At 53.2% G+C, this 26331-nt stretch overlaps 10 protein-coding genes across 10 annotated transcripts; 6 read left to right on the top strand and 4 right to left on the bottom strand.

The window, feature by feature from the left end:
• The first annotated feature begins 1402 nt into the window (after nucleotides 1-1402).
• Nucleotides 1403-1827, top strand: BDP55DRAFT_179392 (uncharacterized protein). Its single transcript, XM_060565809.1, has one exon. It carries the CDS (start codon nucleotides 1519-1521, stop codon nucleotides 1753-1755), a length of 237 nt encoding a protein of 78 aa, XP_060428627.1. The 5' UTR covers nucleotides 1403-1518; the 3' UTR covers nucleotides 1756-1827.
• A 794-nt stretch (nucleotides 1828-2621) lies between these two features.
• Nucleotides 2622-4278, top strand: BDP55DRAFT_179297 (uncharacterized protein). The gene is made up of 2 exons (XM_060565808.1): nucleotides 2622-2872; nucleotides 3014-4278. The coding sequence occupies exons 1-2, from the start codon at nucleotides 2823-2825 to the stop codon at nucleotides 4053-4055; spliced, it is 1092 nt and encodes a 363-aa protein (XP_060428626.1). The 5' UTR covers nucleotides 2622-2822; the 3' UTR covers nucleotides 4056-4278.
• A 1009-nt stretch (nucleotides 4279-5287) lies between these two features.
• On the top strand, nucleotides 5288-7277 carry BDP55DRAFT_633061 (uncharacterized protein; the record flags this gene model as incomplete). Its single annotated transcript, XM_060572502.1, has 4 exons — nucleotides 5288-5299; nucleotides 5544-5581; nucleotides 6035-7040; nucleotides 7140-7277. 4 exons carry the CDS (start codon nucleotides 5288-5290, stop codon nucleotides 7275-7277), a joined length of 1194 nt encoding a protein of 397 aa, XP_060428625.1.
• Nucleotides 7278-13479: 6202 nt separating this feature from the next.
• Nucleotides 13480-14847, bottom strand: BDP55DRAFT_554302 (ketopantoate reductase PanE/ApbA C terminal-domain-containing protein; the record flags this gene model as incomplete). Its single annotated transcript, XM_060569379.1, has 1 exon — nucleotides 13480-14847. The coding sequence occupies one exon, from the start codon at nucleotides 14845-14847 to the stop codon at nucleotides 13480-13482; it is 1368 nt and encodes a 455-aa protein (XP_060428624.1).
• An 879-nt stretch (nucleotides 14848-15726) lies between these two features.
• Nucleotides 15727-19245, top strand: BDP55DRAFT_554130 (SNF2 super family protein; the record flags this gene model as incomplete). Its single annotated transcript, XM_060569364.1, has 2 exons — nucleotides 15727-16993; nucleotides 17045-19245. 2 exons carry the CDS (start codon nucleotides 15727-15729, stop codon nucleotides 19243-19245), a joined length of 3468 nt encoding a protein of 1155 aa, XP_060428623.1.
• A 236-nt stretch (nucleotides 19246-19481) lies between these two features.
• On the bottom strand, nucleotides 19482-20658 carry BDP55DRAFT_667021 (40S ribosomal protein S14). The gene is made up of 4 exons (XM_060575141.1): nucleotides 20401-20658; nucleotides 20215-20287; nucleotides 19933-20093; nucleotides 19482-19868 (listed from the first exon to the last, which is right to left on the bottom strand). The coding sequence occupies exons 1-4, from the start codon at nucleotides 20468-20470 to the stop codon at nucleotides 19717-19719; spliced, it is 456 nt and encodes a 151-aa protein (XP_060428622.1). The 5' UTR covers nucleotides 20471-20658; the 3' UTR covers nucleotides 19482-19716.
• Nucleotides 20659-21362: 704 nt separating this feature from the next.
• BDP55DRAFT_694672 (60S ribosomal protein L7) lies at nucleotides 21363-22376 on the top strand (the record flags this gene model as incomplete). Its single annotated transcript, XM_060577381.1, has 3 exons — nucleotides 21363-21416; nucleotides 21475-21564; nucleotides 21750-22376. The coding sequence occupies 3 exons, from the start codon at nucleotides 21363-21365 to the stop codon at nucleotides 22374-22376; spliced, it is 771 nt and encodes a 256-aa protein (XP_060428621.1).
• Nucleotides 22377-22758: 382 nt separating this feature from the next.
• On the bottom strand, nucleotides 22759-23574 carry BDP55DRAFT_729633 (iron-sulfur cluster assembly accessory protein; the record flags this gene model as incomplete). The annotated part of the gene is made up of 2 exons (XM_060579591.1): nucleotides 22759-23133; nucleotides 23209-23574. The coding sequence occupies 2 exons, from the start codon at nucleotides 23572-23574 to the stop codon at nucleotides 22759-22761; spliced, it is 741 nt and encodes a 246-aa protein (XP_060428620.1).
• Nucleotides 23575-24795: 1221 nt separating this feature from the next.
• On the top strand, nucleotides 24796-25545 carry BDP55DRAFT_633055 (uncharacterized protein; the record flags this gene model as incomplete). Its single annotated transcript, XM_060572501.1, has 1 exon — nucleotides 24796-25545. One exon carries the CDS (start codon nucleotides 24796-24798, stop codon nucleotides 25543-25545), a length of 750 nt encoding a protein of 249 aa, XP_060428619.1.
• A 120-nt stretch (nucleotides 25546-25665) lies between these two features.
• On the bottom strand, nucleotides 25666-26223 carry BDP55DRAFT_179219 (uncharacterized protein). Its single transcript, XM_060565807.1, has 2 exons — nucleotides 26041-26223; nucleotides 25666-25981 (listed from the first exon to the last, which is right to left on the bottom strand). The coding sequence occupies exons 1-2, from the start codon at nucleotides 26113-26115 to the stop codon at nucleotides 25787-25789; spliced, it is 270 nt and encodes an 89-aa protein (XP_060428618.1). The 5' UTR covers nucleotides 26116-26223; the 3' UTR covers nucleotides 25666-25786.
• Nucleotides 26224-26331: the final 108 nt, after the last annotated feature.

Genomic DNA, 26331 nt, shown 5'->3' with positions numbered 1-26331 from the left:
AAGCTTTGGGCTGAGGAGATACAGGGCCCTTGGAGGCTCGCTAGGCGATGCAGGGGCACCGCTGCCACAGAAACGAGGTTGATCGTATGATGCCCCTCCTCTGAAGCGCAGCAGACTTTTCCGGCTCGAGTCCGGGGAGAGGCCCCTCGAGCAAGACCAAGAAAAAACCACGGGTGTCCCTGTCTTGCAACATCGACTTGCATACAGGCACAGCGCCGGCTGTCATCCGGTGTATACCGACGGTCCGGACTCATGACTGTAAAAGAAGGTTTGCGGCGGGTTCGAGCGTCCAAGACTGGGTGAAGAGGATAATCCCAGACACGTGTAAGAGAGTAAGAAAAGTATGCGGTAAAAAGGCGACGCGAAGGCGAGGCCACAAAGCGGCGTCATGTTCGTGGGGGATCGCGGTTCGGAAAGTGGATGAAGAGCTGAAGCGGAAGAGAAAAAAGGGCGTGGCATGGATCGGTACGTCCAACAAACCCATGAACGTGGGCGAGGACGATGTACCGCTGGCAGTGGCAATCGTAACCCTACCCACCACTTCCCTTTCTGAGCCGAGCTACCGAGACGCAAGCCATGCGATGCATACAAGAAGTCAGCCAGGCATTCTTCTGTAAGGGGCTCGCATGCTGCAAAGGATCAGTCGGGTGCAGCGGCGTGGTCGCTGATATGGGTGCGCTGCGCCCTCGGGAGATGCAAGATACTTTACCTTGGCCAGGAAACGTAAGGTAAGGTCAGGTACCTGCGTATCCGTACTCCGTAGATTTAAAATACCCAAGGTACTGCGTACAGAGTATGTGCTGGCGTGCTTGGACTTTCCGGGGTCCATCCTCCAGCATCGGGGAGGGGGTCGACTATTGGCAATAGCAATCTATTTCGATGCGGGACGAGAACGATGACGAAGATTGCAGTGGTCATCTGGGCTTCGGATTGTTGGTTGTCGCATGTGCTTTGGCAATAGGCGGGCATTGATGATGGAAAATGGAGAATCCCATCCCATCCCATCTCTCTGCAGTGCTGCAGTCATCCGTCTTCAACGTGAGATGAGGGCAACCTAAGGCAGCCGACCTTAACTTAAGTTGCCTTAGGTTTTCTTGGCCGACTACCCATTCTTGGCCTAGTGTTGAACGGGAAGGAACCATCGACATGGCATTATTTTGTTACCTACCTTCCTTCCGTAGTACTCCGTACCTTAGACTTTTACAGTCTACTTTTCTCATCCATTCCTTCCATCTTCTATTCCGCAGATGCACACATGCAGGGCAGGGTACGGCAAAGTAAGATAGGAGCGAGCATCCAGCGCTACCTTGCCGTTCTTGCCGTCACTTACAGTCCCGGTCCTCGGAATCTGGGAGGAACCCGATGTCAGGGCGCCCCTTACCTTACCTAAGATACCACCCGCCTTACGTCAAGACGGAAGGAAAGAAGGGGCCAGGCTGACGACATGCGACGAGGGCTGAAGAAGTCGTCGTCGTCGTACCTGGGCTTACCTTACTGGACGACTACCTTTCTTACCCCATGAAGGCTGGACAAGTACGACGCACGGCAGGAACTACCTTACATGACGATAGGCAGAATCGTGACAAGCGGAGGCAGGAACGGAACACTGCAGCAACCCAGTTCGGGAGTGGAGACCAAGGTACCAGGGAAAGAGTGGATCGTGAGCCGAGGGTCACTGCCTCCGTTCTTTCACAACGACACCCGACCTCATTGACGCGCACCCGCCGGCCCCATCTGTCAAACCATCGCGGCTAATCAGGGAGCCTGCAAAGTACCAGATAAGGTACCTTGCCTGGGTCTGTAAGGTACAGACACATGTACTCCGTACCTCATACCTTACCCAAGATACCTGTGACGGTCTGACCTCACCGACACACGTCGAACCTCGAGGCTTGGCCCTCAATGCGGACTGTGTCTGTTCCAGCCTTTCTTGGGGGACAGTCTGGCCCGATTGCCATGTCTCATCTCTACAAAGGTGAGGTGATGGAGATTGCCATGGCCCATTGATAATGAGGTGAGGAAGCACGGAATGTCTCCTCGTACCTGACTGTGTACACAACCTAGATTGCACCTTCCTCTTTTCCTGGGAGAGACAAAGAGCCGAGACAAAAGTCTCGGCATCAGGATGGCACACCTGGGGAAAAGTGTATATTGGCAACCCATGTATCTTTCCACCCGATTATCCAGCAAAGTGACTTGCGAGTGAGATGAACTTGACCCAAATCTGAGACCCAACCAACCACACTTTTCTCAATGTAAAAAAAAATAAACATCAAAATTGCGGCGTGTGAGTGTCGGGAGCTTCAATTTGGACCTGCATTTATCGCATTTTCCATGTCATTGTTTCCAAGATTCGCAATCTCTTCCTCCTTCAATCATCTTGCCCTCAACTCCTCGGCGCCTACCTCCCGTCTTCTGAAGCTATGATGGAACCTTCTCTGACCTCATTCGACAATCTTCTTGACCCTGTCTGATTCTTTGTCTTTCTCTTTCTGTCTCCTTGTCCGTCTCCGTCCACTGCCTCGTCTGCCTCCTGGGCATTTCTCATCGTCTCATCTGCCCATCCGTCATCTGCTCTGCTCCATGACTGCGCATCAGGCATCTCATCTGCCCTGCATTTCCTCCAATCTCCACCTCATCACCACACAACATCGCCGACTCCGTCACCTCCCAAGCCCTCTTTTTACGTCTGATCGACATCCCCGTGCCCACAGACTCGACCGACTTGTCCACTGCCCAGCCATCTGATTCGTGGCCCTCGTCCGTCTCTTCAGGAACCGCCCCAAAGGATCCTCCCCTAGTCGACGATTTCAAATTCCAGAATGGACCCCAAGTCCCCCCCAGAGGGCCTAGTTGGTGACGAAGAAATAAGGTGAGCACACGCTAGAATAGTGTCCCACTCCTTCTAGAAAGATTGCCCGGGATCCCTGGGTCGCATAATTGATCTTTTAATTGCCAGGTATGCGTGAAACGCGTTTCCTTCATGCGATACCCGTCTGACCCCCTGCTCCAGCTTCAAGTCCCCCCCCTTCCATGATCCGTCATGTCTCGATGAGGTCAACTTGGCCGCCAGCGCAAGCCGCATCTCACCCATACGAGTCTCGAGCCAATTCTCCAACGTACCGCCAAACCAAACTCCGTCGGCCACCCATCCTCTTGCTGTCCGAGTGCCCTCCTTGGGTCACCCTCCCGTTGAGTCTTCGTCCCAGGTTTCTCGTCCAAGCGCCCTTCCTACTGGTTCGGCCCTACCCTCCCTGACGAGCCATGGAAGGTACTTGCGACTTTCGCCTTGGCCCAGCGGCGAAAGAGCGAGCCTGTCGAGCCACTCCCCAAGTGTCTTTTTGACCGACCTACCATCGAGCACCAAAGGTCTGGGATGTGCATTGAGTCGCACAATCTCCTTGCTGCCGAAAGCCGGGGGGTTCTTTCGCGATGTACTGTCCTCCTGCTTACACCCACCACATTCCCGGCTCGCGGTTAGTTGGGGGAAGGGGGGGGGAGGGTACGGTCCTGTGGGCGGCCGCGAGAAACTGTGTGCGCGTCTTCAGCGCACGCGTCTAGCAATCTGGGGATGCCTTCAAGTTCGTGAGATAACGAGAGGAACTCGAACTGCTGGCGGCTGCGTGCACGTTTGCGCGCCCGCCCGCCCATGCAAACAGACGAATTATCACCTCGAGCGAACCGCTATCATCCCATGGTTTCGACGACGGCACCATCGTGCGACCTGGTCGTTGAGTCGCACACGTCCCAAGTCCCCAAAAAAAAAAAAAAATCCTCATTGGAAAAAGTTGTTACCCCACAGGCTAACCAGTCTTGTCTGGTCCGGTGCAAGTCAACCCTTCGACCATCCCATCTCGTCGACGCGCGCGCCGCCCGCCTGGTCCAACAGCCGCCGCATTGCCGAACCTGAACCTCAACCGTGGCACCGCCGTCATTTTCATCTCGGACATATCCCTTCGGAGTCGTATTCCTTCTGTTCCTGCATCTGGCATTGGCATCTGCCTGTGGGACCTGCCAGATTTGACCGTATCGACATCGAGGCGAAGGCCGACTGACACGCTTGTTCTGGCGTTTGGGACGCAAATCCCCCTGCTGCGGACGTCTTCATCTTGGGTCAGCCGGGATGATTTGCCTCCTGGGACCACTGCAGTTCCCTTCCGAATCGATCCCGAAGCTTTTGACCAGGTCCTCGAACGTGGAAGCAGGCCCTCACTGCCACAGGTGACGGCAAATGGGATCAGGGCTAAAAAAGAAAGGGTCTTTTTTTTTCTTCCTTTCTTACTGACGTTGCGTACGGATACAACTAGCTTGAGCTGGTACCTTCCGTCTTTCTCACCCGGCAGTCCCTTGGTCTCACCCCTCGGCAATCTGCCCACTAGGTCGAGTGGTTGTTGCAACCTTACCGTCTCTCTGGCCCTATCGCGTACCGGAGCGGCGATTTCTCTTCATGGTTCTGATATACCCTCCCTGCATCAGATATACCCCCATCAGGGCCAAGGCATGACTTCTCGGTGCTCATCCAGCCATTTTCTCTCCCAAAACCTGCTGTTTGCCCCCCAACAGACTCCACTGTATTTTCCAGAATGGGCAGAGCTGTCCAAGTTACGCTGTTCGCTGGTGGTTTTCCACCCAAAGCAAGCCCCCCGTCAAGGACGGCGGCCAGGGGAAGGATGACCCAGGGACGTTGAGCTTCCGAGCCCACGCACACGCACACACACACACATTCGCACTCAAGAGTCAACTGCCTTGAGCCAAGAGCTGCCACCCTGGTTCCCCTTCTCTCTCTCCCCAGTGAAGCAGGGGGCCGAGCAACATGGGCGGCCTTCTTCTGAATTGCTGCTCAGTTACGGATACCATAGCCTTTTACCATACCCTTCCCAACCAGCGAGCGCATGGTAGGGCTCGTTTCAGCTTGTATCCCTCATTCGGCTGAACGTGTTTGGATTCCTTCCATGCGTTTTCCAGACCTCTCTCTTTCTCTCTCTCTTGGTCGTCTGGCCTCCCTTTCCAGGGTTGGATCGAATCCATCCGGAGGTTTCTTAGATTTGTGAAATTGTTCATTGCTTGTCCCCCGGGCGGCCCTGTCTGCCCATCATACTGGGCTGGCCACTGTCACGCTCACCCCTCGCCTGTTGCATCATCACCGCCGGCCGGGGGTACTCCTGCTTCTATATCCGGCAGCAAAACCCATGGCATAAGATCCCCAAATTATGCTACCGTCATCACTTACTGGGCAAGGTTAACTTGAGTCTCCGCAACCTACTCGGGGACAGAATACGTCTCGCACATGGCGAATCGCGTATGTGCTTGAAGTCGGTGACAAAAGCAGCGGCAGTTGATGTACCCTCTTTCTCTCGCCTCACCCCTCCCATGCATGCTTTTCTCCTCTCCTTCGTTCCCTTCTCTCTACCCCCAGAGCAAGAGTCCACACACAGCCCTCTATTCCTCTTTTCGATAAGGCACATCGGACGATATAATGCAGCCCTTGCCCACGTCCGCGCTTCTTCTCTTTTGACCCCTTCATTACTATATTACTTGTCCAGGGCCGAACGGGATTTATAATAAGTCAAGGGAAGATCCCGTGAGCTTAAACGGCGCGTGACAACAACCAGTTGAAAAAGGGTAGCATGGTTACCTCGACCTTTATTTCGTCTTAATAATTTTTTTCCCACCTCACGCCAGTCAAAGGGAACTATCCGTCCGGCCGTGCAGACAGACAGATAGCTCTCCACCGCTGGGAGACAAGTTCTACTACGAAACCGCAACACCAACTTGGACTTCTTTCTCGCTCATCATCGTCATCATCGTCGTCCCTCTCCTCTTTCACTCCTCCACAGCACTACCGCTAGAATCAACTTGATCATCACAACCACATACTCTGGCAAGGGCTCGACCGTTGCCACAAGACACCGTTTTCATCCGCTTCCAGCAATACCGCGAAAATTCTCTCCACACCTCCCGGGCACGAATGTTCGCTGAGTCTGGACGGGCGGTCTCATCACGGCGACACCATAGCGCTGTTACAGGATCGCAGTTTGAAAGACTACCACCACCATCGCGACCCCGCAACGTCGCATCAGCAGCCTTCACCTCTCCCGACGCCGCCCGAGAGGGCCTTCGCTCAACCAATTCTTTCACTTCAGAGCCCGGCGACCGTCCAGAGCGGTTCGCTCTGGCGGGACCCATGTGCCGGAGGCACGCTGGCGGGCAACTACCGAGTAGGGGACTACAATGTCGATTATTCTGCACAGGAGTCGCATCCGAGCGACCAAGGTCAACAGCAGCATGGTTATGACACGACGCCCTCACATCATCAACATCATAGGAGCTCTCTCCACCATGGCACCGCTCACACGCCAACTCTCCATGAGCCGCCCACTAGCCATCACTCCCATCATCCGGCCATGCAGCAACACCAGCAGCACCCTCACCACTCTCACCACTCCCATCAGGTTCTAATGGACCCGGGGCACCACATGGGCCACGCCCGGCACTTGGGCCCGCCTCACTACGGTGCTCCGGGCCCAGTCGTTGCTCCTTTGTATCCATCCATGACAACGCCTACACAATCTCATGCGCCCCATGGAGCACCAAAAAGACCGAGACCAGACGAGCTTGACCTGTCCGTTCCCGGAATTGACCTTGAGCAGACGGACCTCGAGACCATGCAGCAGACCCCTCTGGGCACCGCCTATGGACAAGCGACCCAGCAAGTGCAAGCTCCTACGCACCATCACCATCGACTACCCGATACAGGACCCCCTTCCAAGATGATGAGGCGTGATGGTGACGGCGGAGACAGAGGCGGTGCTCCGAGCGTCGTGGGACAAGCAGGCATGCCGACTCCGGCACCGAGACCAAGGGGCCCGAAGCTAAAGTTCACACCCGAAGACGACCAGCTCCTCATAGATTTGAAAGAGAACAAATCCCTGACATGGAAGCAAATCGCGGATTTCTTCCCCGGGAGATCATCAGGGACACTGCAGGTGCGCTATTGTACGAAGCTCAAAGCCAAGACCACCCAATGGACCGACGAAACGGTATGTGCTCTTCCCTCCCCTGAGAACGCCATGCAATACAGCCAGACGGCACAATATGGCAAGACCGCGCGCAGTTTGCTGACTTGACTTCTTTTCCAGGACCAAAAGCTTCGCACTGCACTGCAAGACTACGAGAATGAGAAATGGCGCATCGTAGCTAACAAGGTCGGAACCGGCTTCACCCCTGCTGCCTGCCGAGAACGCACGCAGGAATTGATGGGCGGTCCTCCCTTATAGCATTCAATGTCTCCACCGGGAACTTCTGAGCCCCCGGCTGGAGACACCATCTACACGCAGCAGCTTCAGTGATGAAGAGAAGCTTGCCTTCAGCGATGATCTCCATCATGCAACTTGGAACGACACGACCCATCCAGAGCACCCAGATCGACCTCCACGAACGCCGTCCTCCCACTTCGACTCAGCGAGCTGGTAGGGGAGGAAGATCTGCAACAATTCGCTCGACGTCTTTTCATGTAACAGCTTGGGTCGCAAAGCACAGAGAACGCAAGGTCCGAAGACTTGCGCCAGCTCTTCTCGAACCACCGAGGCCATAACTACTTCTTCGCCTTGTTCACTTCAGCTTCTACCTCATACCTGCGACTCTCCAGTGGCATTGTCCTTTTGTTTTGCTGGATTCCCCATCCGCCTAATTCTAGAGATACCCCCGAACACCACGGGTCACCTTATTTTACTTCATCTTTTTCTCGACCTACTCCTTTATCTCGACTCATGACACAACGCACACACTATAGACTTTGGGGGGTAACACAGCGAACCACGCAATCTACGGCCTTTCTACTTGTTTTTATTCTTCTCGACGCTCCCTTCGTCAATTTTGGCTTTTATTCTCGACGATTGTCGTCAACTTCTTGTTGGCACCATGCAAGGATCTACCAATACTGATTCTCTCGCGATTTGGTGCATTCGACAGTTTCCCTGCAGCATTTGGTGGTTTGTTATACCAACACACCTACAGCATCGACTCTCGAAAACCTGACTGCATTGGATTCAACGAAGGAAAGGGTTTGGTGGTGAGCTGGCTTTGATGCCTAGGCGCCTTGCGGATGGAACAAGAAAAACACAAGGGGGGAAAGATGCATTTCGCACACAGGGCGGATGACGCGCACTTAGTTCTCGCACCCATGACGACATCTGCTTTTTTTGTTTTGTATTTTTGACTCTTTTTTTGTTTTGTATTCTTCTAAACGCTCACTATTCGTTCTTGTTCAATTCTACCTCACACATCACGCAAATGTACTTTATAGTATTTGTAGCTTTTTCCAACCCCCTTTTTTGCTTCGTCCTAACCTTTTGCGAGCCCATACGCCTTGGTACGAAGTGGTACAAAGCGGCAGCTATACCTGAACTGCTACCAAAACCGATTATGTGAACCCAAAAAACGTGCAGGGAGACGGAGAAAAGATATGGGAAGACGAAACTTCTTCGTTTCTTCTTTTATTAATGTATAGTGGAATTTTAACTAACTCGATCCCGGCATATCTATGCGAGATTTCATTAAGTATTCTCCCAGAATGGAACCTCGGGATAACTCTGTGATCACACTTAGCATCGTATTGCAGTCTGCAAGAAACCATGCGCCGACCGCTTCGGGGAAGTCGGGGAGAGGACGGGGGGGGACGGAAAGAAGCAAGATCATAGACGCGGACACCAAAAAAGCCACATGTTTCTTTTCCCCCTTATCATCCGTCCCCTTCTGGACGGGAAACGCGCGATGCATTGTGTGCTCATTATAGGGCGCGTGTAGTCAACTTTGGACACTTGGGTAGGTACCGGCAAAGCCCTTCACGAGGCCCCCCCTCCCCAACAAGGCTTCCAAGCCTCCAAGGCACCTTTGGCCTTGCCACATTAGCGCGGCCTGTTTGTGCGGCCCCGAGGGACGGCCGGAGGTTTTTTACGGTTTGGCGTGCAGTTGACGTGTGGCAGCATCTATATTAACAATACACCCGCTTTTGGCAGCTGTTTATTACTCCGTGTCTTGCCCGCCCGCGTCTCTCGACCGAGTTGAGTAAAAGTCCGGGGAACCAGGCCAGGGGGGGCGCCCAGGTGTCGGAAGAGTCAAGAGATCGCGCGCCCGCGCGCGGGCGGCGTTGTTTAGCAGCTACTAAAGTCCGGAAACTAGTGCGATAGCTGTGGTGTTTTTTAAGCGAAGTTTTGACAAGTTGAAGTTGGCACTTGCTCTCGTTTCAAGTCTGTTCCTTTTTTTGGGTGATGGACGATGGGTGAGTTCATTAACTTCAGGCTTCTGCTGTTATTCTTGTTCCCCTACATTATGCCCGGGGCCTTGAGCCTTGGGCTGGCTGGCGCGTTCGGTTTGGTTTTGGACCAATATCGGCATGGCGAGTAATGGCGGAAAGAGGAGCGGATGGGTGGGGGGGGAGAAAGGGAAGGGAGGAAGAGGAATGGCGGCGGGCAGGATTCAGGACGACATCCAAAGGTGCGAAGAGCTCGGAGACGAGAGAACAGGGTGGGCGGACAGGCCCTGCGTTGCTTACCTGCTTGCCTTGGCTCTCTCCCCCCTCTCTCTGGGCTCTCTCCTATCCCAGCACAGGGTTCGCCACATAGCCAGATGGGGACGGTAACGCAGAGACGGGCTACAGGTTGGCCCTGTTGTCTGCTGAACGGGCCAGGACCGGCTATCGAGCAGAGGGGGAAAAAGAAAGGAAAAGGCGTGTTGGCATCTGGCCTCCGCATGTGCCGATTCGGATTTGTGGTTGAGCAAGAGTGTGGCCCTTTACGGCTTTTGTCGCCTTCTTCCACCCCCTTACAATGAGTGTCCTATGATCTGGATCTCCCGCTGGCTTCCAGCCCCTAGTCGTCAATGAACCCATTGATCACTGTGCAGACTCTCGTTTGGCTCTGCGTCCACCCAGAAAGGTTGGTTTGGCAGCGGCTTCTGCCCGTTGAAACACTCGGCCCCAGGCTTTCGTTCGTTATAAGACCCAGGGAATTCTGATATATCCCCCCTACCCCGTCATCTCCCACTCCCAGGCCCCAGCCACCCGCCAGAAGGCAAATCTAGGGAAGAAAGAAGCGGTCAATCGCCCCGGAACGTGACACGCGCGGAGCCGTTCCCACACGTTGTCATGCCTGATCCTCTTCCGCTCTCTCTTCGCGAGCAGGTATGCAGCGCCATGCATCCGTGTGAGAGGTCGTGAATCGCGCGGTGACAAGTGACGTGACGGGTTAGCCTTGGTCCACGAAGTTCCTGCATGTCACCCCCTATGCAGAGTGATACCTGCATCACTGCATCGGGTACGGAGACCTGGCGTCCTTCCAACGGTCTAGGCAGGCCACCGGGTGAGAACGAGGCAAGGCCAACCGCACCCTAGGTCCATACGTCGGCTCTCGGCTGCTGCTTGTAGATAGTGTTACTACCACTATCGCACCCCCCCTTCGAAAGGGCGTGTCCGCCGCTATATTATTGAGACATTTTATGAACACATTTAAGCTCAAATATTTCGTGACTCCCGAGACTACTTTCCGATTGTGGGGGGCCGCAAATCGAACACCCTCTCGCACTTCGCGCAGCGAGTAGTCATGAAGCTCCGAAGACGTTCGTGAAGGGGGCCAAGATTCTTCTACAAAGACGGCTAAGCTTTTAGCAACTGTGACGACTTCAATCGCAAGAGGACAGGTACCGTGTCGCATGGCGCAGATCAGGCAAGCCAAAACGTCAGGCGCCACGATGCTGCGGCTCAAGGTACCCACGGAAAATTGCCCTGTGGTCATGCAGGCGACGTTAAACGAGGGGAGAAAAAAAACAGCCCGTCTTCCTGGCGACGAAGTTGAACCTTTTCCCCAACCCTGCCCTGTCGTATGCCCCGTCAGCGGCTAGCCATCTCTTAGTCTTCGGACGAATGCCAACAGGTTCGCGAACTTCATGCTGAAAGAAGTCGGCAAGCTCAGCGCATGAGACGTCCCAGATGAAACTCCTGATGTGCGATTGATAATGGGTTATCGTATGTCAACTGCCGGGCCAGATGGTGAGTATGCTCGGTATCTGAGCCGGGGGATGCTGGCTTCGGTTCCCTTAAGCGCAAATCAGGGGACATGGTTTATGTTTGTCCTCCGGGGCATCAGCATCGTCATGTCGCGTCTTATGGCCTAGGGCTGATAGGTTTGTCTGGCGGGCCAGTCGGCCGACCGTGTGTGAACCAAGTGTATTCACACATGAGATCCCAAGGCGGCGGCCATTTGATATTGGCAGCAGGCCTAGGTCTTTTGAGTCCGAGATACTGCTGAAAGGGGCCAAAGTTGACTTCACAGTCGTTGTCAGGGAACCCTTGCCGCGGCCTTTCTCCCACCCGGTTGCTCCGTGTGCCAGCCCGAAAAGCTTGGATCAAGCGGCTGACTGACGGTGTATACTGCAGCCGAGGACCAACAGCGCCGAGCATATGCCGGGTTTCACCGATTCCGTACTCATATATCCAATACTTGGCGAGACAGTGGTTTTTTTGCCCTTGAAGGTCATTGTTTTTCGAGCTTTGGGAAAGAAAACTGTACGTCCAAGGCCAGGCATACAACCTCTTCGAAGATGCGTCATGCGGGTTGACGCTGCGATGTAACCATACAGCAACGTTTTTTTCTCGTGCCTGCTCAAGCGCCAATCAGGACTTGGTCCTCCGTTGCCCGCAGGTTGACATTTAGGGCCAGCTTGAGATCAACGTGATGTGTGCTGGAGCATTCCTGGAGTTCCACTTAGAAATGGGGTTGGTCAGGTAATTTTGTTGCCTCGAGACCACTCGCCTATGGGATGTTGTTAGCCTTGTCGAGATTGATGTCGTCTATAGTCTCCGCAATGGGCTGACAAGAATCCATCAGACAGGCATCGCCAGGAAAATCTCCATCAAATATGCACCGGAAGTTTTCTCTCAACCCCTGTCATCCAATCGGAGAATTGAGGCATCAATATGGATTGGATCCATATGTTGGAAAACGGAGCGCTGATGATTAGCAATCACTGGGTCCGCCGTTCTCTCCACCGCGTGGCTCTCTCGCAATTTAGAGAAACACTACCGGTCATGATCGTTGCATGGCGACACTCAACTGAACCGAGGGAATTTAGGGTCTCAATGGATTGAGCTCTCTGGGATGCTGTGTGCCCTGAGCTCCGCTTCTTGTTTCGCCGCTTGGCATTCCATCGGCCAACTATCGAACATCCAGGGTTTGTGATGTTTGAGGGAGCAAAAGCAAGCTCTAGACCGAATGCAAGGAACCAGATCTTGCTGCTGTAGCGGAAATGGCGTGACTTCGAGCAAGATGATCCCAAGATCCATGCTGACTCCAGATCGAGCTTTTCGACGTCTTTGAACTGATGGCCCGCCACTGATGATCCACTTCTTATGACAGATCAGTATCGAGATTGTGTGGGCAGAACTTGGTGCATTGCTAGCTTCCACTATATGAGTTGACAACGGCAGCCGTTTCAATCCATGAATCCACTGCGTGTCTTTGGCTGCTCGTTCTGTCGTCACAATGAACAGTGCTTCTCTCTGGTGTATAGCAAGCTTCGAGGTTCCATGAATGGCGTCAACACGATGCTGAACCCGTTGAGGCTACCATGCCGTGCATGCAAATGCGGCTTCAAGTAGTGTTACTGGTTCGGCGGAGTGACTTCCCATCATGAAATGCCAGAGGGCGTGGGCGTAGCTTCGCATGAGTTTTCTCGCACGCCTCAGCGGCATCGTCGGCAAAAGGTAAGCGGCAGGTGCAAATCATGAGGGCCAAGAGTGTGGGCGTTTCCTTGGAAGGAAAAATCTTCTGGCTGGGTACTTCCATGGCAGTCGCTGGTGTTCCGTCGGCCCCTGAAGCGATACTCGTGGTGGTATACCAGTATATAATGCCTGGTATTATGGCTATAGCGTGGTCTCTTAAGGGGCGGCAAGCAAGCGAACGTGGCAAATGAAGTAGGCCACCTCGAATGCGACTGCACACCAAACTATACTAACAGGCTCCGGGATTGCCTTGGTACTAGAGTAAACTGGTAACCTTTGGAGGAGACTCGGCCACGTTGGCCCACCGCGAGTTTCGCGAGTGGCTTCTCAAGGACCGTGGTTGCCGGACGGATGGAGCTCACCCGCCGAAGTACAGTGCTGCTGACGAGTTCTTTGAACCAAGGTCGTCTCCTGGCTTCTACGACAGAAACATGCTGCATCTCTGCTGCGAAATTGATTCATTCAGCAGGCACTGGTTGCTATGGCGGTGTAGTCCAGTTGCGAGCAATCGAGTTGTTGAAGTCGAATGCACGAGCATCAAGAGGGTTGTACCCTGGACCGTTAAAATTTCCAGTGCCATCATAGTCGATCTCGTAAAGTGTTAGAATATGATCGACGATGGTCTGTAGAGTGCAAACGTGTCCTCGCGTCCTTCTCAGCGACTCGTTGTTGTTTCGCTGTACTGTGACCCGAGCCGAGCGGTGCTATTGATTTTGAAAATTGGCAAGCCTACCTTGACGGTTGTCCGTCAGGCTGGAGAAATGCTTGCCGAGAGACTCTTCGCTCAACACAGTGTTATTCTCCACAAGATCGACGAGGTTCTTGTGATGGACAACGTCAATTCTACCCTCGAGATAGGCAGCCATCTCAACTAGCCATCCGTTGAACTCGTTGACTTCGGTCGGTTTTCCAGCTCGAACGTCTTGAAGCATGGAGCTCGTGTTTTCTCGGACCTTATGCCCAACACTGTAAAGCATCTCCTTGAGCTTTTTATGGGAAAAGCGGCCCAGGAGGTCGCGACGTCGACGTCCAATTTTGCGGGTCATCTCGTCCTCCGTTGCCAATGCCATGCCAGGGGCTGTCTGCAGAATAACTCCGACGCTTCGGTCCTGAATCAGGGCCTTGAGAATATTGCTAGCTTCCATTAACAAAAAATCGATGATATTTGCAATAGTACCATCCTTTTTCGTGAACAGATCGCCATTCTTACAGCGAAGAATCGCAGTTAACGGGTTGATGACGGAGTTGACGACGAGTTTCTCTAGCTGTAGTATCCATAATTCGTCGCGTGCCACAACTTGGCCGTTGAGATGGGGTGATTCAGCGAGTAGATTTGACAAATAAGAGGCGTTGTCGGCAGAGTTGTTAGGGGAAACAAGTCCAACCTTGAGGTCTGCCTCGGAGGCATGTAGACTCTTGAACTGACCCAACGAAGTCACACCGTGAGTTGTGACACAAGCAAGCCAGTTGGGGTGAGAAGCAGATGCACCTGGGAACCGCGATGCCATGTAAGAATCGCCATGAGGTGGCCAAAGTTTACACATGCCGTTCTGAGCGAAAGCAACCGTGGAGCGATCATTGAGATAGCGACGTGCCCGATCGACCTGTGGAAGAGCTTGGGATGCCTTTGTCGTGACGATGAGGTTGGGAATCTCCTGTCCATCCGCAACTTCTCTTGCTGGACCTAAAGATGGTTCTTCTTCGGACCATAGCTCAACATCGAAATCCAAATACCTTTGCGTAGAGTCTCCCCGAGTGACCTCGATGCCTGGTTGCTGTCTCCATGACAGTAGAAGATCTTTGCGATGAACAACGAGGGTTATCGGTGGTGAATTTGGCAGAGACGCAAGCGAGCTGGCGAAAAGGATTCCTAGGTTTCCAACACCAAGAACGTAAATACGCTGTTGGTGGCTGCGGTGTTGTTGATGGGATATGGAGCCATCCAACCGACCAGGCGATGATCTTAAGACCGATTGATTTTCTTCCAGATTAGACAGGCTCCAAGCATAGAGTTTGGGTGCGGTCTTTTGGGGCATATGGCTGAGGTAGGGTTGTAGCCAGACGGGTGCCATCTTGGGAGCGCTCCGTAGGGTCGACGAGGAACGGTGCATGGACCGAAGGCCGTGGCCAACTGTTGAGAGAATGTCAGACGAAGGGCGTCTAATCATGGCTCTAGACAAAGTATAACGGAGGCTATTTCTGGCAGGGTTTGTATACGAAGTTTTGTTTCTGATAGAAGTAATTGGTTTGGATGTCGTTGATTCACAGCAATGGCAAGACGGTCACAGAGATCCGCACGGAGTACGGCATACCCTTGAGGGAGCTCCTTCTCTGCATCAGGGTGCCGCATTAGTCATGTGTGGCTGCCATGCCGATTCTCATTGTGGCTGGGAAAGAGCCTCCTGGAAGTCTCAGCTGCTTACCTAAGACAGTTCCACGCCAGTGGGAATTACGGACTGAGCCCAATTCTACCAATCAAATTCGTCACCAAGTTTTCCCATTAAAATCCCTGTCCAGACCAGCTGACTGCGCGAACCGTTCGCTCCTGCCTCGCCGTGGCGTCATCGTTTTTCGGAGCAGACCGCTGATGGACGTTCAAGCCTGACGCGCTGCTGCCTGTCCTGCTGCATCTTTGCCTCACAATCTCGCCGGAGTAAGTTGCCTCCAACGGCACACACGATTATCCTCACGACGGTTCCTTGGAATCCAGATCCCGGTTGTCGCCGTTCGGTCGGACACAGCTTGGCACTTAATAAGCTTGATACAGCCACCTGAGCTCATATCCATTCTCAACTTCACTCAATTCTCCATTCGCCAACCAGCAACAGGGCTATTTCTCTGTTCCCCAACTAGCTCATCGAAATCGGCGACAATAAAGTACATTTATCTTGGGTCGCGACCTGGCATATCGGGCATGGATTCATGAAAATCCTTCGTCATCGGATTTCAAGATGTCGTCCGACAAAGAAGACAGTAGCATTGTTGCTAAGAAAACAAATGAGGAAGTTGCGCCTTCCAGCACTGAAACAGATGCACCCAGAACCACAGCAGCTCAGTTTGAGGGTGACGAAGCAGCGTTTTTGCGAACCATCACAGCCGATATCCGGGATCAAGATGATTTAGAGCGTGATATTACAACACAGGCCAACGCCGCCTTAATTGAGGCAGAAGACAAGAAGGATAAGCAGCGCATTGAGAAACTAGAGGCCACCAAAGACAAACTCGAGACAAAGAGAACAGATCAACGAAAGAAGCTTGAAGGAGCTCGTCGAAACCCTTATCAGTCGCGGATCATACAGAAGGAGCTCGACAAGCTGGAACTTGAGATTGAGAATGCCGTCAACGATATCTCGGACTGCCAAGCCCGCATAGATAAGAGGCAGGAGGAGATTGCCGTTATCGAGGATCCCGTCAAGAGCAAATCTAAACGCTTGGCCGGCGAATCACACCGAGAATACCTTGTTCGGACAGGAAAGATCACGCCCTTTGCCAACATTGGCGGTGAACGACCTGATGGTTTCGAGGGCGAGCTAGCAGACGTTCTCGTCGAGGCTGAGCAAGATGCAGCTGCAGAAGAGTACCACAGCGACGATGAAGAGCCGAAGTCTCATCAAGTACTGCGGATGCCGGGATTTGCCGAACATCCAGAAACAGCTCCGGCATCCGTTGAGACTGGATTTTCTCTACGACCGAGAAAGAAGCGCAAGGTAGATGAAGGAGCATCTTCTGATGAATTTGATGCGTCGGCTGTTAGTTCTGCTGAAAGCCAGTACGCTTCGGACACCAGTGAGGAAGAAGCCACGGGTCGCAAACGCAAGAAGGGCGCGACTACGGATAAGAAGAATAAGCAGAAGAAGGTTGCAGAGAATACAGTCACCGTTGGTAACACAAAGGTGGACATGAGCAGCGTTGACGACGGAAATGAGGCGATCTATCAAGCACGCCTTGCCGATTGGGTCAGAAGGCGGAGTGCAGCTCGTCAACAACAAAGCGGAAATGCTGATGGTGACATCTCAACTGAAGAGAACGGCGAGGAAGAGTGGTTCAGGCCGTCGCCTGATCAATCTGATCATGAATTTGGCAATGGGCTGAGGCTCCCGGGAGACATCCATGCGTCGCTGTTTGCATATCAAAAGACCGGCGTTCATTGGCTTGCTGAGCTTTATGAGCAAGGCGTAGGCGGCATCATCGGGGACGAGATGGGCCTTGGAAAGACAGGTAAGAGATTCTGGTCGCAAATGAACGCATGGTTGCTGACACGTTAAATAGTGCAAGCAATCGCTTTCGTTTCGGCGTTGCACTACACCAAGAAGCTTGATAAGCCCGTCATAGTAGTTGTCCCCGCGACTGTCATGCAGCAGTGGGTCAACGAATTTCACCGATGGTGGCCTCCTTTAAGAGTGTCGATTCTGCACTCATCCGGTAGCGGCATGATCAATGTGGCTGAAGACGATGATGATGAAGAGTATCCTGGAAGCGGGACGAACCGTGACGCCGCAGAACGCATCGTCAGGCGTGTTGCTAAGGATGGACACGTCTTGGTCACAACGTACGCTGGCTTGAACACCTATGGCGAGCAACTACTTTCCCTGGAATGGGCCTACGCCATCCTCGATGAGGGCCACAGAATCCGCACCCCCAACGCGAATGTTACATATCAAGCCAAGTGTCTCAATACGCCTCATCGACTGATCCTTTCGGGTACGCCAATCCAGAACAACCTCACTGAGCTGTGGTCGTTATTCGACTTCATCTTTCCCATGCGACTAGGGACTCTTGTCAACTTCAGACAACAGTTTGAGATTCCTATCAAGATGGGTGGTCATGCGAATGCGACCAATCTTGCAGTCATGACTGCTGAAAAATGCGCAACGACTTTAAAGGAAACTATTAGCCAGTATCTGCTTCAGCGGCTCAAGGTCGACGTGGCATCAGATCTGCCGGAGAAGACGGAGCAGGTGCTTTTCTGCAAGTTGACGCCGGAACAAAACGAGGAGTATATCAGGTTCATTCATTCGGATGCGGTCTCTCAGATTATGGCCAAAAAGCGTCAATCCCTCTACGGAATCGATATCCTGCGGAAGATCTGCAATCATCCAGATCTTGTCAGTGTGAATAGAAAGAATCAACCAGGATACGATTGGGGAAGCCCCAGACGGTCTGGCAAGTTGCAAATGGTCGGCGACCTTCTTCCAATGTGGAAGAAGTTCGGACACAAGACGCTGCTCTTCTCCCAAACCAAGATCATGCTTAACATAATCCAAGACTTCATCGGCAAGATGGAGGGGATGAACTACCTACGCATGGATGGAGACGTCACCATTGAGAAGAGACAAGTCCTGATTGACAAGTTCAACAATGACCCCTCTATTGACGTTTTCCTGTTGACGACCAAGGTGGGCGGCTTAGGTGTGAACCTCACCGGAGCAACCAGGATCATTATTTACGACCCTGACTGGAATCCGTCGACGGATTTGCAGGCGCGAGAGAGAGCCTGGCGGTTAGGCCAGACAAAGCCGGTTGCGATTTATCGGCTAATGACATCGGGCACCATCGAGGAGAAGATTTACCACCGCCAGATTTTCAAGCAGTTCATGACGAACAAAGTCCTCAAAGATCCGAAGCAGCGAGCCAATTTCGATCTTTCCGACCTTTATGACCTATTCAGCTTTGGTGACAACAGCCATAGTATGGCCAGTGCCAATAGAAGTAAGGTATTTGAGGGTGCAGAAGTTAAGTTCAACCAGTCAGAGGGCCACAATCAGCTGGAGAAGCCATTAAAGAACGCCGTTCCCATCTCATCCGTCAAGGCTGCAGATGAGGTCGACACGGTCCGCAAGCTTTCCGGCGTCGCTGCGATGGAAGAGTTCACGGAGCCTACAGATGACAGCGAAGAGAAGCGGATAACCGAGAATCTCTTTTCGCGGACCGTGGATAGTGCCTACGAGCATGACCAAATCATGAATGGCAAGAAGAAGGTGCAGGCTGATCAGGCCATGAATCGACACGAGGCGAACAAGATAGCGGCCCAGGCTGCCGCCCATCTGCGACGAGCTGGAGAGGCTGCGCGCCACGTTCCCATCGGGACCGTTACCTGGACTGGCGAGATCGGCGAGGGCGGACGACCTACGGCACCGCGACGCCGAGGGGTGAATTCTTCGGCCGTGATGACTTCACTTGCGGATCGTCAGGGGCTCAGTCAGCCAGTCAGCGGTTCTAGTTCGCGGGCCAATACTCCAGGGACCGACAAACCCTTGAAGGAGAAGGATTTCATTCCCTTGATCCAGACTTTTATGAGACGTCAAGGAGGCAAGGCAGTCACCAAGATGCTGGTTGATCATTTCAACCCGTATTGCAAGACTTCGAAACAGACGGAAGACTTCAAGAGTGCGCTGGACAGGGTAGCCGTCCTGGGGAAGACGGGAGGCACAGGTCGAGGTACCTGGACACTGAAGCCTGGATTCAAGTAGTAGATGGTCAATTCCCTTTGGACAACTTGAGGGTCATGATGTGAACGTTAAGGACCGGGAGAATGTCGTTCAGGAGAGACATGGTTACTTCCAGACTTAGAAGCAGCAGACTCGTCACGGTTGATTCAGTGAGACAAGATTGCTGCCTCTCATAGATCCAATAATTGAGCGATGAAGCAGTCGTCGGTTACTACGTTATTCACACTTCACATCACGGCATAGGAATGTGTGCACAGTTTTGTCGAGGGTTCAGGAGCTACTCTTCAGTTCAGGCCATATATGGCGAGTTTCTATTCTGTCTACGATAGATACTGTCGCCCGCAGCAGAAGGCATGTCACAGTGCGTAGAGGTAGAGTGGGGACCAGGCTAAGGCGCCGTTCCCCGCGTTTTTCGCGATGCCACCAAGAAACCAAATAATGAGCGCTCCTGTCCCACGGAAGCCACCCAGGTAATGATGTAAAACCGGGCGCTCAGAGACGACGACCGCGGCGACCACCCTTTCTGCGGGTAGAGTCGGAGGGCGTGGGGGTGACGTCCTCAATGCGGCCGATCTTCATGCCGGAACGGGCCAGGGCACGGAGGGCAGACTGGGCACCGGGGCCGGGGGTCTTGGTGCCGTTACCTGCGGGAAGACCAAAGTCAGCGTGAAGGCTCGGAGGAGACTTTCCAGAAGGTCTTAAACTTACCACCGGTGGCACGGATCTTGATGTGGAGGGCAGTGATGCCAAGCTCCTTGCAGCGGGTAGCGACGTCCTGGGCAGCCAACATGGCGGCGTAGGGGGAGGACTCGTCACGGTCGGCCTTGACCTTCATACCACCAGTGACACGGCAGATGGTCTCACGGCCGCTGGAATCACCCAGTTAGCCATCTTGCACCATCAAAGGTTATGGATATAGTCTTCATGTTCGCCAAAAAGGTGGGAATATTCCGGTACTCGGAGACAGAACGGCGGGGTGGTGAGACCTACGAAAGATCGGTGACGTGGACGAAGGTATCGTTGAAGGAGGCGAAGATACGGGCAACGCCGAAGACGAGCTCGCCTAATGATCGCGGGGTAGTCAGCAAAAATGCTTCATATTCTCATTTTGCGGTCGGCGCATGCGAAATCAAACGCGCGATGTCACAATCGAGTGGGATACGGGCGAAGACTCACCCTCGCGGACCTGGGGACCCAAGGAGATGTTCTCCTGGGCGGGACGGACGGTCTTGGACTTGGGAGGCATCGTGACTGCTGTGTTTGGCGAATTGTCTTTCGGTGGTGGTTAGTCGGAGTGGTTGGCAAAGGGAAGCTCTCTCAATCCGTCTCTCGCAATAATCCCAAACGAAATTTCACAAAGCCCGCTGCCCTGCACACAGGAACAAAAAGAGTGGGCGAGAATGCCCTGACGGGGGTCGGGCGGTTGGCGGCGGCAGAAGAGCCCAAACAGGGCTAGCGTCATCAGAAACCCTACCTAAGCGAGAAAAAACATGGGCGGTGAGAATTTCAATTTGCTGGTGGTGGCCATGCACCAGCCCCAGCGGATCCCGCAAAATTTTGGGTAAAACTTCTGCAATCCCGCGAAACTTTCTCTTTTCCCTTCTTCTTTTGCTTCAGCGACCAATTTTCGACGACAACCGCCGACGACAACCAAACCCGCCTTCACAATGGCCGCCACCACGTATGTACACCAATGCTCTTGATAGCAACGGCAGCATCTTTCCCCCTGGTTCCGTTTGCGATGTCTTGCAGATTGTCGTGGTCCTCTCGCTGGAGTCCTTGCTTCACCTTGTCGTGAATGCCTGGCTCTCAGCTCGAACCCTCCTGGGCAGCCTCCCTCCTTCCTTCATGACCTGGAACATGGCTTGCGGATTGAGAGACGGTGCCCGGGGTGTTGGGGATGAACATAACTCGTTCTCCCTCAAAAACATTGCCGTTTGTTGGGCTCCTGTAGCAGTGCTGAAAAGCTTGCTCCTGAGCCTTCCACAAGCGTGCATATACTCTCGAGCATTTGACTGTGCTTCGAGGTGTTGTCGGATGAGCATCACACTACAGTTGTTGGTGCCCATGCGAGCCAATGCTACTGCCCGGTTTGCTCACCGATCAAAGTCATGAACTTCGAGTTAGCCACAGCGAGAATGTCGCGCTTCAGCTACAATTCTCGCACCGGCGCTCTTTCCATGCTGCTTGCAGTATGTCGGACTGCGGACTAATCTGATTTGCAACAGTTCCGTCCCCACCTCAAACCAGATTCTGGTCCCTGAGACCCTCCTCAAGAAGCGCAAGTCTCAGGAGAAGGCTCGCGCTGAGCGCAACTCAGCCACCGAGAAGCGCAAGGCTGTAAGTATATCTCTACTTTTACTACCCCTCCCCCCGCCTTCATGATGCATAACATACCTTTCACAACTAGACTACGGTCGATGCAGTTGGAATTAACCTTCTTTCGGGTCTGACACTTGCCGGATCATTCACATCTTCAATGCATATCTGACCCAAGGAACATTTTGCTAACATGTTCTCAAAAGGCCAACAAGGAGAAGCGTGGTGTCATCTTCAAGCGTGCTGAGAAGTACGTCAAGGAGTACCGCGACGCAGAGCGCGAGAAGGTCCGCCTCTCCCGCGTTGCCCGCGAGAACGACTCCGCGTACGTTCCCGCTGAGGCCAACCTGATCTTCCTTATCCGCATCAAGGGTATCAACAAGATCGCCCCCAAGCCCCGCAAGATCCTCCAGCTCCTCCGTCTCCTCCAGATCAACAACGGAGTTTTCATCAAGATCACCAAGGCCACCACCGAGATGATCAAGATCATCGAGCCCTGGGTTGCCTACGGTTACCCCAACCTCAAGTCCGTCAAGGAGCTTGTCTACAAGCGCGGTTACGGAAAGGTCAACAAGCAGCGCGTTGCTCTTACCGACAACTCCATCATCGAGGAGAACCTCGGCAAGTACGGCATCGTCTGCATGGAGGATCTCATTCACGAGATCTACACCGTCGGCCCCAACTTCAAGCAGGCCTCCAACTTCTTTTGGCCCTTCAAGCTCTCCAACCCCACCGGTGGCTTCCGCCCCCGCAAGTTCAAGCACTTCATCGAGGGTGGTGACCTTGGTAACCGTGAGGAGAAGATCAACGCCCTCATCCGCCAGATGAACTAAACTGGTCGATTGTACGGCTTCATGATCAACAAAAATGGGGATTTGGCAGGGTTCGTCTAGTTACTCGGGACTTCGGCAGGTTTGAGAATACCAAGGGTTTATTACATGATTGGCACGGTTGCACGGCGTTGATAACCACAAAAGGGAATTTGTGTGAATTGATCATTTGACGACCACTGGATTCTCCATCCTCCTTGTTCAATGGGTAGCAATGCAAGCCTCTTCAGAGAGTTGTATGTGTCATGTGCATGTGTGACTGTCTTGATGTTCCCTGGTATTCAATGTCTCATCCATGAGTGGTGTATGTATGCATTACATTAATATTATACAAAGGCATACTCGGCGTCAGCTTTCTTCTCGTCGAAGTCAGGCTGACTTATACTCAAATCTTGATGTCGAAGCTAGTTCCACATCCACAGCTGCTTGACGCGTACGGGTTGTCCGTGATCTTGAATTGGGACCCAATAAGCTCCATCGTAAAGTCGACCTTGCTTCCCTTGAGTAGATCCAACGACGGCTCGTCAATCACCACCTTGGGTCCCTCAAACGTTACGCTAGTCGGGTTGGCATCTTCTGGCAGGTATTGGAAAACCGTGTCGTCCTCCCCAACAACCTTTGACCAGTCCTCTGCGCTCTCACCCTCGGGTAGGGTGACTAGGCTCATAAGATACTGGAAGCCGTGGCAACCTCCGCTCTCGACTTGTATCCTCAGGGCTAGATTCGGGTTGTTGTCCTTCTTCATGATAGTTGCTAGACGCTGCAATCGCGGAATAAGGGCTGTTAGATCTCGGACTTCTTTATTCGAGGATTTGCTCCACGTAGCTGCACGTACCTTGCCCGCTCTGTCCGTGATATCGAGCTTCATCTCTTGCCCTTCCTCATCCGTCTTCGGGTTCCAGGCGCATCTCGTCTGCCTCCTCGCCACGGAAGCTGTGAAGGCTCGGGTCTGCTGTCGCACCGTCTTCCCGGTAAAGCGCTGCGGCATCATCCTCCTTTGAACGCCCTCGGTGCAGTATTGTCGCGTGCTGCTGAAGCCGGCTTTCCTGGTGGCGGTAGCGGTGATGGTGGCGGGCTGCCATCTCGGAACAAGTACCGAGAGGATCGGTGCCGGGGCGTTCGACGTCGGTGTTGTGCGGCGCGCAAGCTGGACAAAGATATTTGCGCTCGAAGGGCTGTGGATACATCGAAGGGATACCATTTTGAGCTGCCTTGTTGCGATGTCGAGGTCGTGATAGCGGATAATCAATGAACGGGGGCCGGCAGCAGAGAAATTTGAAGATATTATCCGTGATGTTCGGTAATACGGTAGCTTATGATGTAAAAGGTGGTGGGCGGTAGGTGGCGGCAGTTGGTTGTTTGCCGCATTAGTCAGCCTGGGGGAGCTTGATGGTCTTCGTCCAATGGTAATAGACGGATTTCAACTCCATGACCATAATCTTCAATGATACCTCATTGTTACCCTCTTCGGACAGGTTGCATACCGTTGCGTGAAATCCTGTAATGTAGCGTTAGCTTCATATATTTCTTGCCACATGGCTGTCTTTGCAGATGAACCTATCGTTGTGGCGTTGAAGCTCGGTTCCGTCATCGTTGTCGGAGCCGGCCCCTCGGAACTGTGGAGACCATCGGAGGCTGCAGCTGCAATCGCCGAGCTTTCGGGACGGTCCCGGGACTTTGAGATTGGAACTCGGAGAGCAAATCTCTAGTGTATGACAGATCCTAGATTCTTGTATAGCTTAACCATTGTTTATTCGTACTCAACACATCCTGCAATATATACTTCCTGGCCATATGACCCAGTGCTGGACAAGTTGGACGTGGTACCTTAATCTTAGGTTGATTCCTTCCAAAGTTTCAAGTATTCCATCGACCCAATCGCTATGCCAAAGTAAAAGACAATACGTAGGGAATGATTAAGCCACCGGGCAGGTACCTTACTTACACATTCAATGTTGCATCCCGATACTAAGGCTTGCCCTTTTATGCTTCTTGTGATCGAACTTATTCGTTAAAACCAGCTACGGTACGTTCCTTGAGGTGTACCAAGTGACTTGGAGAGAAGTGGAATGAGTAACGGAGGCCGTCGACTTTCTGGAAGCTTAAAGTCCGGTAAGGCAGTCGAGACACAAACCAGGGCAAGAGGCACCAGCGACTCAATTCGGTACCACAACCTAACCCGCGACTCTGGTGAGAACTGAAGGGACTACACTTTCCGTCCTTCTTCCTCTTTACTACCTTACACGTACCCAAGCATGGCTTCCCTGAACGACAGCCATGCATATTCAGCTTATAAGACCTCTGGATGATGGTGCATCGCCCAAGTCGTTCTTCAACCTCGACCATACGACCACACCTAAGAATCTTTCCCGAGAACAACTCAGATGCTACCTAAGATACCTACTTATTACTTCCATTCTCCATGTCTTTTATTATTCACAAACTCGGCCTTGCCGATAACTTCAAGCCAACGCGACACAGAGCAGCAAGACCGCACTTCGGCCGTGGCGGATTCCAAGTCCCAAACCCAGGTGGTACGGCAGACATGTCTAGCTTCATGAACCACGCGAGAGATATCGTCGCTGGCAAGGGTCTGCAAACCAACTACACAGCTTCTCCTGATCCTTTACCAAACGCGCGCCAGGCAACACCCCTCGAAGTTCTCTGTCTCGCCATCGCCATCTTCGTCCTTGCTTGTATCCTCGGTTTCATCGTCCTGATCGGCATCAAGACTAGGCGCTCCCGGACACAACATGAGGCCAATAGCTTTCCAGAAAGCAATGGCCGGGAGGGATGGGAATCACATGACACGACACAGTTTTTCATCAACGGTGTCCAGAGGCGGAGCGATTCGGTAGCAGGACAAGAGAGGAACGAGCTCCATCTCCTGGGGAGAGATGAAACGGTCTCCCTCGCCCCAAAACACGTCTTCAGGCCTTGGAGAGACGCCGCCGATGAGCGTAATGGTGGGATTGGGAAGTTCGACGGCACATCGACGGGGCTTTCCAACGGTACCTTCCGGGACTCGGAACAGTACCCCACGACCGACGATCAAGGGATCATTCGTTCAGTCGATGAACATCTACCCGCACATTATGGTCGTAGACCGTCGAGGCGCTTTGACGAGGGAGGTGTCATGGATACGGGCTCAGGACCGACGTCCCATATGTAGCAGCTGGGCGGTAGCATGCGAGCAAGACAGGACAGTCAAGGATGTACAGACAAATAAAAAGACTCTATTCCCTCGCTCGTCCCCGCCCTAACCTAGTGTACTGGCTCCTCAGGGTGATCGCACAAGGGCCCGCCGGCTTCTGGCTCCCTAGCGAGCTTTCACGTGCGTGTGACGTAGTATGTTTGTACAGCTGTATTCCGATCCGGATCGCGTCATTTATCGATTAGACAGTCGTGGCATCTTATGCCTGCTTCCTGATCTCTCTGGCGGCCTGTTTCAGGCTGGAGTTGCACTCCTCGTATGCGCGTCCGGCTCCGAAACCAACACCGACGAAGGCGGGCCACGCTCTGCGCTTGAAAATGAGGACTGAGAAGACGACGCCGAAGCCAAGACCGAGGGTGGACTTGACGAGGAGGTTGGACAGGCAGTGGTCCCACTACATAACTGTTAGGAGATCTCAGGCTATCGAGGTTGGTGATGGCTTGGGGGAGCTACCTTCTCGTTGAGAAGTGCCTCACTGACGGGGCGCGCGACGGCGCTCGGGGGAGGGGGAACGGAGGTGTCTGACATGGTCGTCGATACCCTGTGGAGCTGGTCGTCAGCGTCAATGGATCGAGTGAAGAGCTGGGGGGCGGTGCTTACACAATTGACTCGATGCGCAATGATGTTGTCGAGGTCGGAGCTTCAGCTATGGAATTGAACCAAGTGATGTTTTCGGAGAGAGCCGGCAAATTGATGATGAACACCCGAGGGCGGTAAGCCTCGGTGTGAGCCTCGGTGACCTCT

Source organism: Colletotrichum godetiae, assembly GCF_030913485.1.
Source record: "Colletotrichum godetiae strain CBS 193.32 chromosome Unknown BDP55scaffold_25, whole genome shotgun sequence".
In the NCBI taxonomy this organism is placed as follows: Eukaryota; Fungi; Ascomycota; class Sordariomycetes; order Glomerellales; family Glomerellaceae; genus Colletotrichum; species Colletotrichum godetiae.
The sequence above is the reverse complement of the archived record's forward strand: the minus strand, read 5'-3'. Positions and strand labels throughout refer to the sequence as shown.